The sequence below is a fragment of the Mytilus galloprovincialis genome, chromosome 13, assembly GCF_965363235.1.
Source record: "Mytilus galloprovincialis chromosome 13, xbMytGall1.hap1.1, whole genome shotgun sequence".
Lineage (NCBI taxonomy): Eukaryota > Metazoa > Mollusca > Bivalvia > Mytilida > Mytilidae > Mytilus > Mytilus galloprovincialis.
In genome coordinates, this window is record NC_134850.1 from 59,090,682 (window position 1) to 59,107,558 (window position 16,877).

At 31.3% G+C, this 16,877-nt stretch overlaps 1 protein-coding gene and 1 long non-coding RNA gene across 2 annotated transcripts in view; both read right to left on the reverse strand.

Moving 5' to 3' along the window:
* Positions 1–16,877, reverse strand: part of LOC143057596 (uncharacterized) — a 174,247-nt gene that overhangs the window by 903 nt on the left and 156,467 nt on the right. The window lies entirely within an intron of this gene.
* LOC143057595 (collagen alpha-3(VI) chain-like) lies at positions 120–15,239 on the reverse strand. Its single transcript, XM_076230921.1, has 12 exons — positions 15,052–15,239; positions 13,777–13,792; positions 12,237–12,914; positions 11,372–11,410; positions 8,804–9,448; positions 7,174–7,212; positions 4,702–5,340; positions 3,781–3,825; positions 2,659–2,676; positions 1,649–2,083; positions 860–994; positions 120–197 (listed from the first exon to the last, which is right to left on the reverse strand). The coding sequence occupies exons 1-12, from the start codon at positions 15,082–15,084 to the stop codon at positions 175–177; spliced, it is 2,745 nt and encodes a 914-aa protein (XP_076087036.1). The 5' UTR covers positions 15,085–15,239; the 3' UTR covers positions 120–174.

Consider the following 16,877-nt stretch of genomic DNA (forward strand, 5'->3'; position numbering starts at 1 on the left):
CCCTTTTAAGCCTCCTGCTTCCATGACTGATTTTAATTTAAACGGGAATCCTCAGTTTGCATCCTGTACAACTGAGGAAATTGTAAAGAGGCATTGTTTAGAATAGACAAGTATCTATTTAAAATACTGCAATAGTTTAGGTTAACATACCTATCTATTGTTTCTTGTGTATATTCATGGATTCCGGTGAACTGCAACTACAAGCAACGCAATACATGAAAACAAGTTAAGTGAATTTACATTACTATAAGACGTGTCACGGTACTTTTCTTTCCCAAATTCATGTATTTAGTTTTGATGTTATATTTGTTATTCTCATCGGATTTTGTCTAATGCTTAGTTCGTTTCTGTGTATATTACATTTTCATGTTGTGTCGTTGTTTTCCTCTTATATTAAATGCTTTTTTTCCTCAGTTTTATTTTGTAACCCGGATTTGTTTTTTTCTATCGATTTATGAGTTTCGAACAGCGGTTTACTACTGTTGCCTTTATTTTGTGTTGATTCTTTTCTGTTTTAATCCATGGTGTAATATGTTTGTTTTTGTCGATTTATGGTTATGTTATATCGCTAGATTTGATTTGTCTAAAAAAAAACATGAACCTTTGGAAAAAAGGAATAAAAGAATTCATGAATAATGCACTGTTTTATCCCAAAATATCGCTTACTTATATCTACAAAAGAGGGGCGAAAGATACTCGAGAAGCAGACAAACTCATAGACAGGAAAAAAAAACTGACAATGTCATTGCTAAAAAAGAAAAACACAAACAGACAAATAACTGTACACAAGATGATGCATGCGATATCCACTCGGATTTTTACAAATGTTTAAGAAATGCTTCAGAAAAATATTTTTTACCTCTACATGTCCTTCTAGCTAATGAGCTTTCGATGGACGACAGAGCAGCATAGCTGTCTACAGAAAATGAATACTTTGATGTAGGAGTGGACGCTATGATATCCAATTCCTTCTGATCTATGTATGGTCCAACACCTCGGGTAAAGGAAAAATAGTTTAAAATTGTATTCAATGTAGCATATGTTTAGTTGGAATTTGTTTATATAAAATTAACAATGGGAATTGGGAATGTGTCAAAGAGACAGAGAAGAGAGTAGAAAAAAAGCCTGGGGCTCAAAAGGGTCGCTATTTATTTCTTTAAGACGAAAACTTATTAATGTTTGTGAAGCATGTCATTTAATGTTAAAAAAAAAATACAATTTCTAGATTTTTTTCTATGGTTAATTGAATGTTTAAACAATCTACCGAAATTCTGTTATTTTAGAGTAAATTTTTAGATTATATAATCTTTAATTCGCCATTTACTGACTTATGAATCCATATCTTTATCCATCTATTTCTATATTAAATTTTTTTATTCCATTTGTTTTGTCATTGCAGTTGCGAATTTAACAGTGTTCGTTCGACTAAACATTTGTGGTATAGAATTTATTTTGGATTTAATAATCGAATTAGATATTGCAATTACTCCCCTTTTTAATTATATTTGATATGGTTTCTTTATTCATCAAGAATATTTTACATTCAAGACTACGTATGTTTTAATTTCAATAGGAATTTTACAATCATAACGTTTTCATTATGGTTTTTACCTTTTTAATTTCCAACGTTTTGATTATGTAAACATACCTATCGCAAAAATAATAATTCCTTGATTTTTTGCCTTAACTGCTTGCATTTTTGTATTAAATGGTTTCGTTGATGCTCCGTCTGTAATAACGATTGCAATCTTTGGAACTGTGTTTCCTCTCTCGCCACTAGCTCTCGTAAATCCATCCTTGTATAGCAGTTGTAAGGCCTTATGTGTATTAGTAATGCCAGTAGTGTATGGAATATTGAAAATAGCATTTATTATATCTGACTTTCTACCATAGGTATTCAGTTTAAACTGTATTTCTGCGTCATCCGAAAATGTAATGAGACCAATCTTTATGTGGGTTGGACCAATTGTAAACCTATTTACAACAGACGTTGCAAATCTCTTCAATTCGTTAAATGCAGTGATACCTATACTAGTTGAGCTATCAGCAATGAAAAAAATGTCGGCAACTGCTCGGCGACAGGCTACAAAAACAATTGTGTTCTATTTAACGATATTTCATTGCTAGCACTCCTATACCTGTATGATTAGTAGTTTTTATGTACAATGCCATATCTAAAACAACAATGTTAACGGTGCCACTTAAACCATCTTTGTCATAGTAATCTTTAATAAAGCACGAGTATAAAGATATCCGTCATTAGTGTTTCTCCTTTTATTATAAATATACCTATGTGTGAATTGTTAGAGTTCATGTGTTTAAATGCATCCAAACAACTATGAAAATCCGGTTACTGAAACACAACAATGATGAATAAACAGCTGCGCCACGAGCGCATGATACGCGCGTCGTCTTGTGTGTGAATTTTTGTACAATAATCATAAATAGTATATCGATGTTCCAATATGTTATATCTTACTGAATTGTTTTCTTATTATCAAATATTATTTAATTTGTATACAATGAAGACTTTTATACCAGATCATTTGATAATTAATTATCAATTTATTTCATTATATAATAAAGCATTTGTAAATTGATTATTATTGTCTTATAATGAATTCTATTTAACTGTTGGCTAAATGTAAGTTAACTTACGTGGTGATGTCGGTGGGGCTACAAAAACAACATAACAAACTGTGTACATCAGTCAATTATGGTCCAAACAATTAAGACATATTGGTGGCCTTCGGCTGTTGTCTGTTTTATGGTCGGGTTGTTGTTGCTTTGACATATTCCTCATTTCCTATCTTAAATTTTAAATATTATAAGGAATGGAACAATTTCTCTTTCCATACACGAGAAAATTTTTAAAACAAAAAAGCTATTAAGGGTGAAGATCTGTATTTTCTTCAACCAGTTCTCTGACGGTATACAAAAATTTTTCATGGGGAAAACATGTAAAAAAAAATCACATTAGTTTAGTTTAACAAACTGACAAAATACTGTCATTATTAAGATGAGGATAGCCAACACTAGAAGTTTTAGGAATGTAGAGGTGAAAAGGGACAGATCAAAGAACAAAAGACAATATTACACTTTAATACAAACATAAGAAAATGTTATGCGTTTGTGTTAGGAACACAATTAAATCTCTGATCTTTATTTGGGCTGGAGGCTGCCATATACTTATAAATATCGATTCTTGAATAAGGCCATTTGTTGTCCTTTAACCGCCCTTTCTTATATATTGAATTACTATTCAGCGATATACATGCTAAACCGTCAGCAACAATTTCACATATTAACAATTACTCAACGGCTGTCATATATTTGTAAATGTCGATTCCTATTGAAGGCCGTTTTTTGTTCTTTTAATTGCTCATTTTAATTAGATTTTAAGATATGGGATTACATATACGCTATAACATCTGCAGAAACTTTCATATTGAAACAGTTGCTAAATGATTGTCATATAATTGTAAATGTCGAAATTTTATTGAAGGCCATTTGTTGAACTTTCAATTTTTTTTTCTTACATATAAATATATTTAATTGCTTCGTCGACCTTTACGCCATTTTTTCTGCAACAACTAGTGTACTGAAAAAAAATGAAAAGTTTAGATTCTCTTGAAAGATGAATTTGAAACAACGTTGCAAACGAAAATGAAATTTACAAAGGAGAGAATTCGTATAGTAGAATATGTGACTAATTATCAATTTCAATGTTCAAAAGCACGAAATATACAAATTTTAATAAAAAAAAATTAAAAGACTCACATGTTGACACATATTGTTGTGGTTGTGCAGTAGTGGTTCCTACAGCTAAAACAAAAGCAATGATTCGATTTTAATAAATGAACCCACACCTTCTAGATATGGGTAACTGTTTCAAGTAATTTCATACTAAGCACAATACATATTTGTTGTCATATTTATACGTTTGGTACTTTTATTCCCATTGATCAGTTGTTTTATGTCGTGAATAATCGTATTTTGAGAAGAATTACCCTGATATAAAAAAAAGAAAAATCGAAGATTAAATCGTACATATGCTGGATATTGATTGACATTGAACATATTTTTTTGTGTTTGGTGTATAGATATTTCACCAAACAATAGGTATTCCAGTGACTAATAATTGCGCTCTACTATTGACCGATTGACCAACTTATTGTTGCACTGAACTGTAACAGCACATTCGAATTGTTAAGTCTTTGATTCGTATGACGGGCGTTCGAACCCACAATCCGAAGCATACAGACCAGCACGCTTTCATTAGACAATCGAGGATGTTATGCTTCGTTTTGTTGACTCTGAAATCCAAACAAAATATATAAGGGTCCAAGGTCGTTTGCTTTTGTATCAAGAGGTTAAAGACTCTTCGCTTGCTTTCAAATGCCATTCCTATTTTTTTTTTATTGTTACTTCAAACTTATGTTTCTGTTTTCTATCAAACCGTTATCATACATGTTATAATATTTCTTATTTTATAGTGATCTGTTTGTCCGCTTTGGTAGTCCACTGATTAAAATTAAAACATCTCATAAAACATGTTTATACCAAACATGTTTTTTTTTATATTTCTGTTCCAACAAAGCCAGATTATTTTATAGCTATTTTTGTCCATAATCAGTTATTTATTTTTTGAAATAATATATAATTTGATTACAATAGTCGTTTGGTTGCTGTCTAACTTACCCACGCATACTCTTGATAACAACGTTCGTTTGACAGTATCTGTATTCAAAGCTTCAAAAGTAGAAACTTGGATCGTGAATTCTTCATCTGGATCACTAGACATGCCGTTCAGTTCGTCAATATCTACAAGACTTCCAACTCCGATCACAAATATGAAAGCTGGTCTGGCCTTAAGGATGGCAGCCTCGATCTGAGTTTGTCGCTTTCCATTTTCATCTCCGTATTTATCATAACTGCCTGGATTTGTTTTTCCGTCTGTCAAAACAATAACGACATCTGCTACATCCGGCCTTTCACCATTTCCGTGTCCGTAAAGTATGAAGTGTGTATATTCCAAAGCAAGATAAGTTCTGGTTGCATCACCCTGAGAATGATCAATTCTTTTGATTGATTTTAACACATCCTCTTTTCTAGAAAAATTGTTAAATCCAAATTCGGGGAAGCCATAATTGCTAAATGACACAGCTGAAATACGTGTCTTCTGTGGACCAACATCTAGAAAGCTGACAATATCTTCAATAAACCGTATTTGTCGTGTAAAGTCTATATGTGGAATACTTCTTGATGTATCGACCACAAAGGCGAGGTCTACGTTAGACTGACAATAACTAGATGGTCTATCCGGTATATTAACTGAGGCTGCATTTTACAACAATAATAATAATTAAAACAGTAATAGTTATAATATTATGATAAGATAATATAAAATCAATGATAACCACAGACGGAACGAGGGTTTGTAAAAGGGGTAGGCGTTTTTCAATCAAATTAATATCTAGATGTTTTTTTTACCCTAGTAATCATTCTGTTTTCCAGTTATGTGAAGTCCTGGTTCTTCCTTGTTCATTATTTTACTTATATTCCTTATCGGGAAGCTCATCAATATTGTAGATATGATGGATATACGGACTATCATGCAAATGGGATGCATAGCATGCTATAAAACCAGGTTTGAAACATCATTCTCTTCGGATAAAGTAAGTGCCAAGCCAGTTCTTCTCCATTTGTCCGTTGGAAGATAAATAGTAAAAAAAAGTATTGTGTCCATTATTTTTACGAAGAGCTTGCATGGTTAAAAATTATACTCAAGATGCTTAATTAGTTACGACTATAAATTATCTATTAGATTTAAATAAACGGGTTTTAAAGTGTGTGTTATATGTGAGGCATAAAGTCGAAAGTACTTACAATTTACAAGTGGTTAGGTTTTAATTAGATTTCTGACTTCTTTTCCTTACCATTAAAAATTTATAATATAAAGCTTAGAAAATGTGTCATGATTGCCAATAAAGCTCCCATCAGAGACAAAATTGATTAAGAATTTAACAACTGAAGGAGATCGTACGTCTTTACACAATACGCCTAACAATACCGTATCTAATGTCACGAAAGGCCTCAACTTCACAAATGTAAAACAATTCAAGAGAGCAAACTTTCGGATCGATCTAGGTTCATATAATAAAAAGAACAGCAGCATGCGACAATTTTGAATTAAAGAAAGATGTTATCTTACTTACTACTTATGTTTACAAGTTCAAAATTGGAATGAGCAGAACTGCGAATTTCCACATAAATCTTCAATGAAAAGTATTGGAGCATCCGAAATATTACATGCAATTATGTGAAGTAGTCAATTATCCATACATAACAAGCTCGTGTTAACAAGGGTCCGTTGAAATTACAAACTAATTAATAGTTTTTAGTTAAAATTCATGTATCAAACGTTTAGAAAAACATCATGGACAAATTTTATATGGTCTTTCCATTAACCTATCTCCTATGGCAGTGAAATAAATTCCCGAAAAATGAGACGTTTTTTGACTATCAAAAATGTATAACATCGTATAACTATGCCTAGCTCAACTGAATGGGCGAGGTTAAATTCATGGTTTTTTTTTAGAAAGAGTAAATGACAGAATTATTGCACGTTAACTTTTGCATGACAATTTTCCCGCCCCTTATCTTGACACACTATCTTTTAATAAGGTTAATGAAATTGATTTAACAATCAATTAATAAATCAACAAAAGACGAATAAATAAACCCGTTGGTTTGCAATTGGTTGAAAAGTACATAAGGAGCAAATACGAACTTTTACAAATTAGCAGACAGTTGTATGACTTCTATGGAAAAAGATCGCAAGCAAAAGAAAGGTAAATTCCGCGATCATTCTCGATTAAAAATATATTGCAAATACATTATTGCTGTTTCACTTTCTGTTAAAAAGGGAAACATTGCTGTTATATTATCCTTTCTCGTTGTCTCAAATGTGCAAAATGGAACTATAAACAAGAATAATGACGTATTGACTATTATTGACGACTAATAGTTGACTTTCTAACGTCTTTAGCTTTCACACGTTATCTTGTTTATTTAGTTTTTTATGCTTTTCATCAAAATATATCAAACAACTTCTTATGAACAAAATTGCATATTAAATTTAAAACAATTAAAAAAATACTAGAGACTCACTTGAAAATAAAAGTGGTGGTGGAGTTGTTGCCCCTAAAGCTGAAATAATACAAATATGGATAAACATAAACCATTTATCAGTATAGCCATTGTGTTCTTTGTTTAGTTAAAATAAGCACTTTTCAGAGTGTTTGCTCAAATCTTTTTTTCTGTTTCAATCGTTCGATGCAGTTGCTGTATGCCAACTTTTGTGCAGCAACTGATACATCAAAAGTATTTCATGTTTTTAAGTCAGCAGCTCAAATATTTTGAGTTCAACAAATGCGAAAATTTCTCATAACATTAGAGTTAAGGTAGATACATGGTATACCGCCATCTTGGATTGTAAATTTACAGTAAAAAATCGGTCTAGTTATTTGCCTTAATCTTCAAATTTGGAGACAGATTTGCAATTTAAAGGTTAGACTGTTTAATAATTTAAAGAACACTTGGTTATTTATTGTATAATTTAAAATATTTTAACAAATATATATTTTTTTGCTTTTAAAATCATTTTTTTTCAAATGAGCCATTTAAGAGAAGATAACTCTTTTAGTTACTGGACTGATAGGGAACATTTTTCTTCTTATTTTCTTAAAATTTATAACAAAACCTATCTTTTCAGAATTTATTTCAAAAATTCTATCTCATAATATCTTTTTATGAACACAAATGTGTTTTTCCATGAACAATCTAACTAAATTTAGGCAATTTTCAACGACTCACAGCTTGAAAAATAGCACGGTGACCCATACTTTTTATTATATTTTTGAACAGAGCATAGTAAAATCTTCATTTTAGCTAAGTATAAGAAAATTCTGTCTCAAAAAATATTTACTTATGATCTACCTTAAATCTGTTCATAAATGATGGCATCCTGCCTGTACCATGTCATGAATATGACGATTGTTTTCCATTCGTTTGGTTAGTTGGTAGAGTCGATCGTTTGATTTTGTCAGGTTTTGTAGATTTTCGTTTTTTTTTTAATTTAGCTTTAAGATTGAACCGCAGTTTTCTACTGTTGCCTTTATTTGTAAAAAGTAAAATCATAAAATACTGCACTCCGAGGAAATTCAATCGTAAAGTCCCTTATCAAATGGCAAAATCAAATGACAAAACACATCAAACGAATGGACAACTACTGTCATATTTTTGACTTGGTACACGCATTTTCATATGTAAAAAATGGTGGATTGAACCTGGTTTTATGTCAATGTGATTTTTGTTTTAAACGGGTAATATTTGTCACTACGTTAACTGTTTTTTAAAATGTTTTCGTTATTTATTTTTTTTGCCCTTTTCCAGAGTTTTAATTTTGAACATGTTGATATTCCAATTTTGGAAGTAAAATAATAAAATGTTTGATAAATATAAAACCAAGAAAGTCCCACATTGTGTTTCGTGTGCCTTTCGAAAGACAGAAACCTCATCAACATGTTTATTTGTATGATTTTTGGGTCATTTGAAGAATTTGATGTTATGGGAATATATTTTATAGTTTTATGCATAATCAATTCAGACATCACTTAACACGCTGCATATTGCTTGACATATGAATAAGACATCCATCTATTTTGTAACAATATATTTTGACCATTTTTGGTAAGACGGTGTTAAAATATTTATATTGTTCGGTTGCTGTTTTACTTACCCACGCAAACTCTTGATAGCAACGTTCGCTTGACAGCATCTGTATTTAACGCCTCAAAAGATGAAACTTGAATCGTGAATTCTTCATCTGGATTACTTGACATGCCGTTTAGTTCGTCAATGTCTACAAGACTTCCAACTCCAATAACAAATATGAAAGCTGGTCTGGCCTTGATGATAGCAGCCTCGATCTGAGTTTGTCGCTTTCCACTTTCATCGCCGTAATTATCATAGCTACCAGGATTAGTTTTTCCGTCTGTTAAAACAACCACCACATCTGCTACATCCGGCCGTTCACCATTCCCAGGTCTGTAAATGTTTTCGTGCGTGTATTCCAAAGCAAGATATGTCCTCGTGGCGTCACCCTGAGAATGTTTAATTTTTTTTATTGCATGTATGACGTCCTGCTCTCTTGAAAGATTGTTGAATCCAAATTCCGGGAAGTTATAATTACTAAATGAAACAGATGCAACTCTTGTCATATCTGGACCGATGTCGAGAAAGCTGACAATATCTTCAATAAACCGTATTTGTCGTGTAAAGTCTATATGTGGTATACTTCTTGATGAATCAACCACAAAAGACAGGTCTACTTTAGTCTGACAGTACTTTGATCTGTCTGGTCTATCTGGTACTTTATATGCGGCTAAAGTTTTCAAAAACGATATAATGAAATGTTAATTATAAAATCAACTATAACAATATCATATAATATAAAAAAGAAGATGTGGTATGATTGCCAATGAGACAACTATCCACAAAAGACCAAAATGACACATTAACAACTTATGACATAGATTTTGAAATTCAAATTAACGCAACATCGGGTTAAGTTGAGCACTATTGCTCCATAATATCTATAGAGGTAAGAATATGTAAACAACGCTTGAATGTAGCCGACATTTATTATTTGTAGAAAAATAAGTAATACCAATTACCGTAGATGAGTTTATTGAAAAAATAGGTCTAGTTCTAACATTTTATTTTGTATGTATAAAATATAATACTTATAATAATACTGCTGTATAATGCAATTAAAAAAAACACGTGCCCTAACCAAGCCAAGCAGTCTAGACCACGTTTTGTACGTTGTTTGTTTAATTTTGTAGGTCTGTTTTTTCACAGGTTGCTGTTATTTTCTGATTAAAGGAGATAAGTACGTTATTTATCTTTTTAATACGTACTGGATAAACATTTCAAATTGTCGTAACCACAACCACGTCTACTCTTCCATAAATGTTACCTACCGAAAACGACGTATCACAGGGTTTGTACATATATGAAGGATGCTAATGTAAAACAGAATCTACTAACTCTTTCGGAGTACCTGGAGTGTAAATTTCCCATACATATATATTTCTCCTTTTTTATGTATAGAACTATACAACATAAGGCCAGAATTTTTAAGAGTGTTGGTTTACGGATCCGCCGGTCTTATATTACAGTTATCAATAAAAATAATATTTGCTATTTCACGTTGTTTATTCCAGCCAACCCTAACAGATACATTATTTCTGATATATAAATCAAAGTATGTGTGTGTTAACTTTTTCCTGGAATATAATGCATTATTTTAGTATGTATAATTAATACACAGTGTATAATCTGTTTTACATTTCGTTTTAATTATTTCTTTTGGTTTCAAAACAGTCACCATGACAAACTGGCAATATTTTATTCACGCCAAAATACTCAGCTCAAAGAAGCATAACTCTTTTAAAGAATAATAGAATCATGATCTCCTGTCGATTTGCAAATCTACCTTTTATGTGTTCATCATTTACAACATTTCATTAAATTTTGTTTTTTTTTTGTTTCAACATAATTGTGCTGACAAGCTAGAACTGGGTTGACTAACGGCCTTCCGAACGAACGGAATGACGGACAGACAGATATGTCCTTAACAATTGTAGCATTTGTATTAGAATAATTCGTATTTAACATTTTTACACACAGAAGAATTAACATGATAAATGATTCTGCTTTTACACAATAATCATTATTAGCATTTGTAATTAGATAATGATTTTGTTTAGATTTTGCTGAATAAAATGACACTTTAAACATATCGTTTGCTCCAATAAAGCAGGCAAATTGACTTCACCAAAGAAATCCAATCAAAATGTGCTTCATAATGGTTAACTTATTTAAACATTGTTCAAACTGTACCCCTTATCTCTACATTTCCTAAACTATTTGTTTTACATATAATATATGATAATTTTAAACGTTTCAATATCAGAGAACTTAAACTAGTGGAAATGAGAAGCAAATAGATAAAAGAATAAAACAAACTATGTTGTACTTTAATTTGATATTTGTAATAAAAATAATGGTTGTTGTTCGTTCTAGCTGTGATCCTTTATATACATTGATTTATAATTATAGGCTTGTATGCCTTTCACGAATATTTTCGACCTTCCTACATATTTATAATTTTATTATTAATCAAGCTGTTGGTTAAGTGTTTCATCGACATATACCCAACAACTTTCTATTGATGCTGCAGAAACAAGTTCATTGAAACATTGAAGCAAATTTACTCAGTTAAATAGGTAATGAGACTCACGTGTAGTCAAACGCAGTTGTGGAATTGTTGTTCCTAGAGCTAAAAGTTATACAAATATGAATAGATGTAAACAAGTTATAATCAAGATCATCAACTGCTTTGTTAAGTTGTGCGTCATGTTTTGTCAGTTTAGACAATATACAAAATACTTGTTTTTCATGCAATATTTTTGAACTATGTCTACTTGTTGAAGATGTTGATGAGCACAAGACATCATGTTTTAATAGCAGTGGGTCAAAAACTTTGAGCTTACAAGTGACGAATTCGTCTTTACATTATAATGGCATGTGTTATTTGTTATTATTTTGTATATATGTTTAAAGATTGGTTTCCCTATGCTGCTTCTACTGGCTTTCTCAATAATAGTATGTTGATAATGTACTTTGACAAAAAAAGGTAGAGGATTAAGACATGGCGAACCTGGGAAATCCAAGCCTTTTGTTTAGTGTGCCTATCTCATATTGCTGGAACAATTTTTATCGTTTCATTTATGATTAATTCAGAATTTTTTAACTCGTGATGTATTGCTTCGCTTATGGATAGATGTAACATTAGCAGTATTTGGCACAACTTTTTGGAGTTTTGGGTCATCAATGCTCTGTATCTCTGTTTTGTCTGGTTTTATTTACAATTTTGACATGAGCGTCACTGATGGGTCTTGTGTAGACAAAACACGCGTCTGGCGTATATAATTATAAGCCTGGCACCTTTAATAACTAATATAATGTCGTAATGTTCTATTGTAATATTCATTTGTGTTTTTCTCTGTCCCGTATGTTCTTCAATATATTTGTATTACAGTCCTGCCATGTTACGTTGTTATTTTTGTGGTATATTTATGTCGTTTGGGTGTTTTCTCACTTACCCACGCAAACTCTTGATAATAACGTTCGTTTGACAGCATCTGTATCTAACGCCTCGAAAGAAGAAACTTGGATCGTGAATTCTTCGTCAGGATCACTAGACATGCCGTTTAGTTCGTCAATATCTACAAGACTTCCCACTCCGATAACAAATATTAAAGCAGGTCTGGCCTTTATGATTGCAGCCTCGATCTGAGTTTGTCGCTTTCCACTTTCATCCCCGTATTTATCATAACTGCCTGGATTTGTTTTCCCGTCTGTTAAAACAATTACGACATCTGCTACATCCGGCCGTTCTCCATTCCCACGTCTGTAAATGTTTTCGTGTGTGTATTCCAAAGCAAGATATGTCCTTGTGGCGTCACCCATAGAATGTTTAATTCCTTTGATTGCATTTAGTACATCTTCCTTTCGTGAAAAATTGTTGAATCCAAATTCTGGGAAGTTATAATTACTAAATGCAACAGACGCAACACGTGTGTTTTCAGGACTGACGTCGAGAAAACCTACAATATCTTCAATAAAACGTATTTGTCGTGTAAAATCTTCATGTGGAATACTTCTTGATGTATCAATCACAAAGGCGAGGTCTATTTTGGTCGTACAGTACCTTGATATGTATGACCTGTCTTGCATATAATTATTGAAAACACGGCTTCTACGTTTTATGTCAACTGAAGCTGGATTTAGAAATAACAATAATCATCAACACCGATTCCCCAATTGCATAAATAACATGTAACATTAATTCCAAAACGTAGTGTTATTTTAGTATTACATCAAAAGCGCATTTTTATTTAACTATTAATCTAATGTATTAGATATATAAGACCTTTTCCAGATCAAGTCAGGAATATGGCAGTTGTTATCAAACAGTCTGTTTATTTGTATGTTAGAGTTTGTTTTTGTTACAGTTCATTGTTTTTGTGCTCCTTTAGCAGTGTTTAGTTGATGCGTTTCCTCCTGTTTTTAGTGATCTAGATATTTTTTCTTTATTAATCAATTGATGACTATTTAAGAGCGGTATACAACTTGTGCCTTTTTTAAATGTATATCAATTGTATGGAGATACCTGGAACACATCGCAGTTCATTTGTACCCATTACATTGAGTATTCTCAGGTAGATAGGTAGCTGGTTATAGGGTTATCGTCATGTTAAAAAAGATCAAGTATGTATTTGTTTTACTGATACTTCAATTTGTTTAACAAATAAGATATTCGGCGGATAGGCTTTTTAGTCAACATAAAAATATCATAATTTATATTTATATATACACTTGACTGACAAGATAGCTGTATATAATTTATTCGGCTTCCAATACTTTCATTTCGTCATTATCAAAACACGAAAGAACTACGTTGCAACTAGATGGAGCACATACTGTGATGTTCTCTTGGTTTGTTTTTGATCATTTTTTTCACTGTCACATCTAATCCTAATAGCATTAACTGAAATATTGATTTTCCTTTTTAAATGTTAACGTGTTGATTGTATCAAATATTCATAGATAAACTTGTCACAAAAAAAGTTTTATACTTACTTATGACATCGGAGGCCTGTAAAAGTGAATATGATAAACTTCGATGAATGTACTTTAAAAATGATTAAAACCATAACACATCAATTTGTAATATTTCTGTATTATCAAAATATCAACCTCCTTAGAAAAAATAAGTTCTGTTTGGTACATATCTGCCTACATTTGCATTAAATAGTTGCTGGTAAACAAACATATGTTATCGTTTATCCAAAAATCCAAAATCTAAAATCTAAAAACCAATGTGAATATCAGATTCGTTGGGTCAGAAGTTACAATGGAAAACAGTAAAATCCCATAAATACCGAACTCAAAGGAAAATCAAATCGGAAAGTCTCTAATCATGGCAAAATCAAATGTAAAAACACACCAAAAACAAATGGACAACAACTGTCATATTCCTGACTTGTACAGTTTCAATTGTAGAAAATGGTGGATTAAACCTGGTTTTAAAGCGCTAAACCGCTCACTTTGTACGACAGTGTCATCAAATTCCGTTATATTTACAATGATGCGTGAACTAAACAGACATAATAAATACAATTATAGTCAAAATATGGGTACAGCAGTCATCATCGAGTGATATTTTAAAAGACAACCTGAAGTTGAGGATCTCTACTTGTGATAATACTAACAATTAAATGTGTCTGCGAGAAAAAATAGATGTTATTATTGTAATTGTTCTATAAATTTATTGGTGTTTTTGAGAGAAGTGACCGATTGTTAAATGAAAACAGGTTATAGGAAACTTTTCTTAACGTCTGCCTTACTTTCAAGTAACAAAGTAATGCATATCAAACGACGGTATACCTTAATCAATTTACAATGTGTTTCAATCAAAATTCATGTTTTACCTCGGTTGACTAGGCTATAGAAATATGGTCATTTGTTTATTTCTCCCCACCAACATTGAAAACTGTGCTGAAGGGTGTATACATACGTAGTCGTGTCATAAATATTATGCTCGTTTCGACAGCATGGTTTATCGGATCAAAGCTAAGGAAATAGATCAAATGAACCCATCACATTCAATTATTTGAATATATTACAATCATATACAAATGACAATTTCTTAATTTGATTGTTGTCATGCATATGCGTGAAATATTAACCAATGTAAGTTGAGCAAGATTTCTTTCGAAATAATTTTTGATTTACTTTTTTTATGTTCCCAAAGTAGAATAACAAACAGTATAAAGAGAAGTTTTCACAAGCAACAACTATTCCTACCAAAATATGAATAAGATTACTTATACATTTATGTAAAACATTACTCACCAGAATAAGAAGAACTACATGAGAAAACTCCATTTTGAATATAACACTGGTTATTTTTTCACCTTCAAAAAAACTTCAAGTTTTAATTTTTTCATCGAAACTTTACATTATTTACTTATCATAAATAAGTTATTTGTTACTTCATGATGAAAGACAAGTATAGTTTTAAATAAGTCAATAATCGCATAACCTACAAAAACAGTTACTTAAAATTATCTTCAAATTTGACATATGAGATTAACATAAAAGACAAGCACTTTAATAAATTACATCACAATAAATATACAATTGATATAACAACTGAAAATTTCCGGAAATCCCTACAATAAAACAACTGCATTATTATGAGAGCGTTCTGACATAAGTATTAAATTACTCTTAAGTTGATACTGAAAATAAATGTCATATACAAATTAAAGAATTATCTACTTATGTGTGTTTTGTCAAATATGTAAAAAGGTCTTCGTGTCGTACACAAACTAATGAGACCCTGTACAGTTTAAACAAAGAGCTTAGAATAAAAACTGAATAGATAAAGCGTTAGTCGTGCCGTAAAATGAAATTAAACAAAATTATGTAACTATAAGACACCTTCTCGCACTGTTGCATCTCCATTTGTAAGGCCTGGCTTGGTCAAATTTTAGACTTAATACACAAAGACTGTTCGTTTTAACATCATTATTGAAAAGTAGACTAGTAAAACAGAAGGCATGGGATATCAAAGCCACGCTGTTACACTATAGATCTGATTAAAACATATTGTGAATAAATAATAACAAGCATTATATTAATCCATTGCCTGACGGATCAAGTATATTACAATGTAATGAATAAGTAATGGATAAACCACAGATAACTATATCAGCACACCTTCCTACAAAATACTCAAATAATAGCTACAACATATATTTAGACTGCTTATACCAAATTTACGAAATTGTACAAAAAGTATGGTGGGACCCGTGAGATTTTAATCGGAGGAGATATCAATGAAGACCTATAGAATCCATCCAATAACAGCAGACATAAACAAAAAATCAACGATTTAATGATGGAATGTAAACTGAAAACTAACTCTGAAGGCCTCACATTCATAAATGTAAATGGTATAGATACATTGAATATTTTTTATATACTGATCTTAAGTGTGAACAATCAAAAAGACTGCTCGATTTATCATCTAATGAATCAGACCATCATCCTATATCACTGAGAATCAAATGCAACATCACACGAGAATAACAATCAAGGTATTCTGAAAAACAAAAACACAAAGTTAGATGGAATAAGGTTAACAAATCTAGATATAAAGAGACTATCAATAGAGATAATGGAATAAGGTAAACAAATCTAGATATGAAGAGACTATCAATAGAGATAATGGAGATTATACAGAAATGTTAAACTCTGTTAGGATTAATAATAAATTATCACCATTCAAGCAATGGACCTCTTGTCTGACACTGCGAAACAGCTTGACCAGAAGAAAACGTATGGCAAAAATAAATTCAATGTATGGAACAAAGAAATTTCGGAATCATTTGAAGCAAACAAATTGGCATATAAAAACTGGAAATCATCTGTTAGACCTTTAAATATAGATAATTTACTTTTAACAGAAAAGAAACTCACTCGAAAAAATGTCAGGACAGCCATTAGAAATGAAGGAATTTGAAGAAGGCACAATGAAAGAAATGACATTCTCAACTACAATCAGAATGATAAACAGATTTTTTTTAATTAATACGCAAACAAATGCAAAATGGGAACACATTCATCAATGACCTAGATGTTGAAAATGAAATATTTGAGAGAGATGATGTAAT

Coding starts and splice junctions, on each gene's coding strand:
- LOC143057595 (XM_076230921.1), bottom strand. CDS start 15,084: ATGGAGTTTTCTCATGTAGTTCTTCTTATTCTG. Junction 11,411..12,236: donor ATTATCAAGAGTTTGCGTGG/GTAAGTGAGAAA, acceptor TATAACTTTTAG/CTCTAGGAACAACAATTCCA. Junction 995..1,648: donor AATTATTATTTTTGCGATAG/GTATGTTTACAT, acceptor CCTTTACCCGAG/GTGTTGGACCATACATAGAT.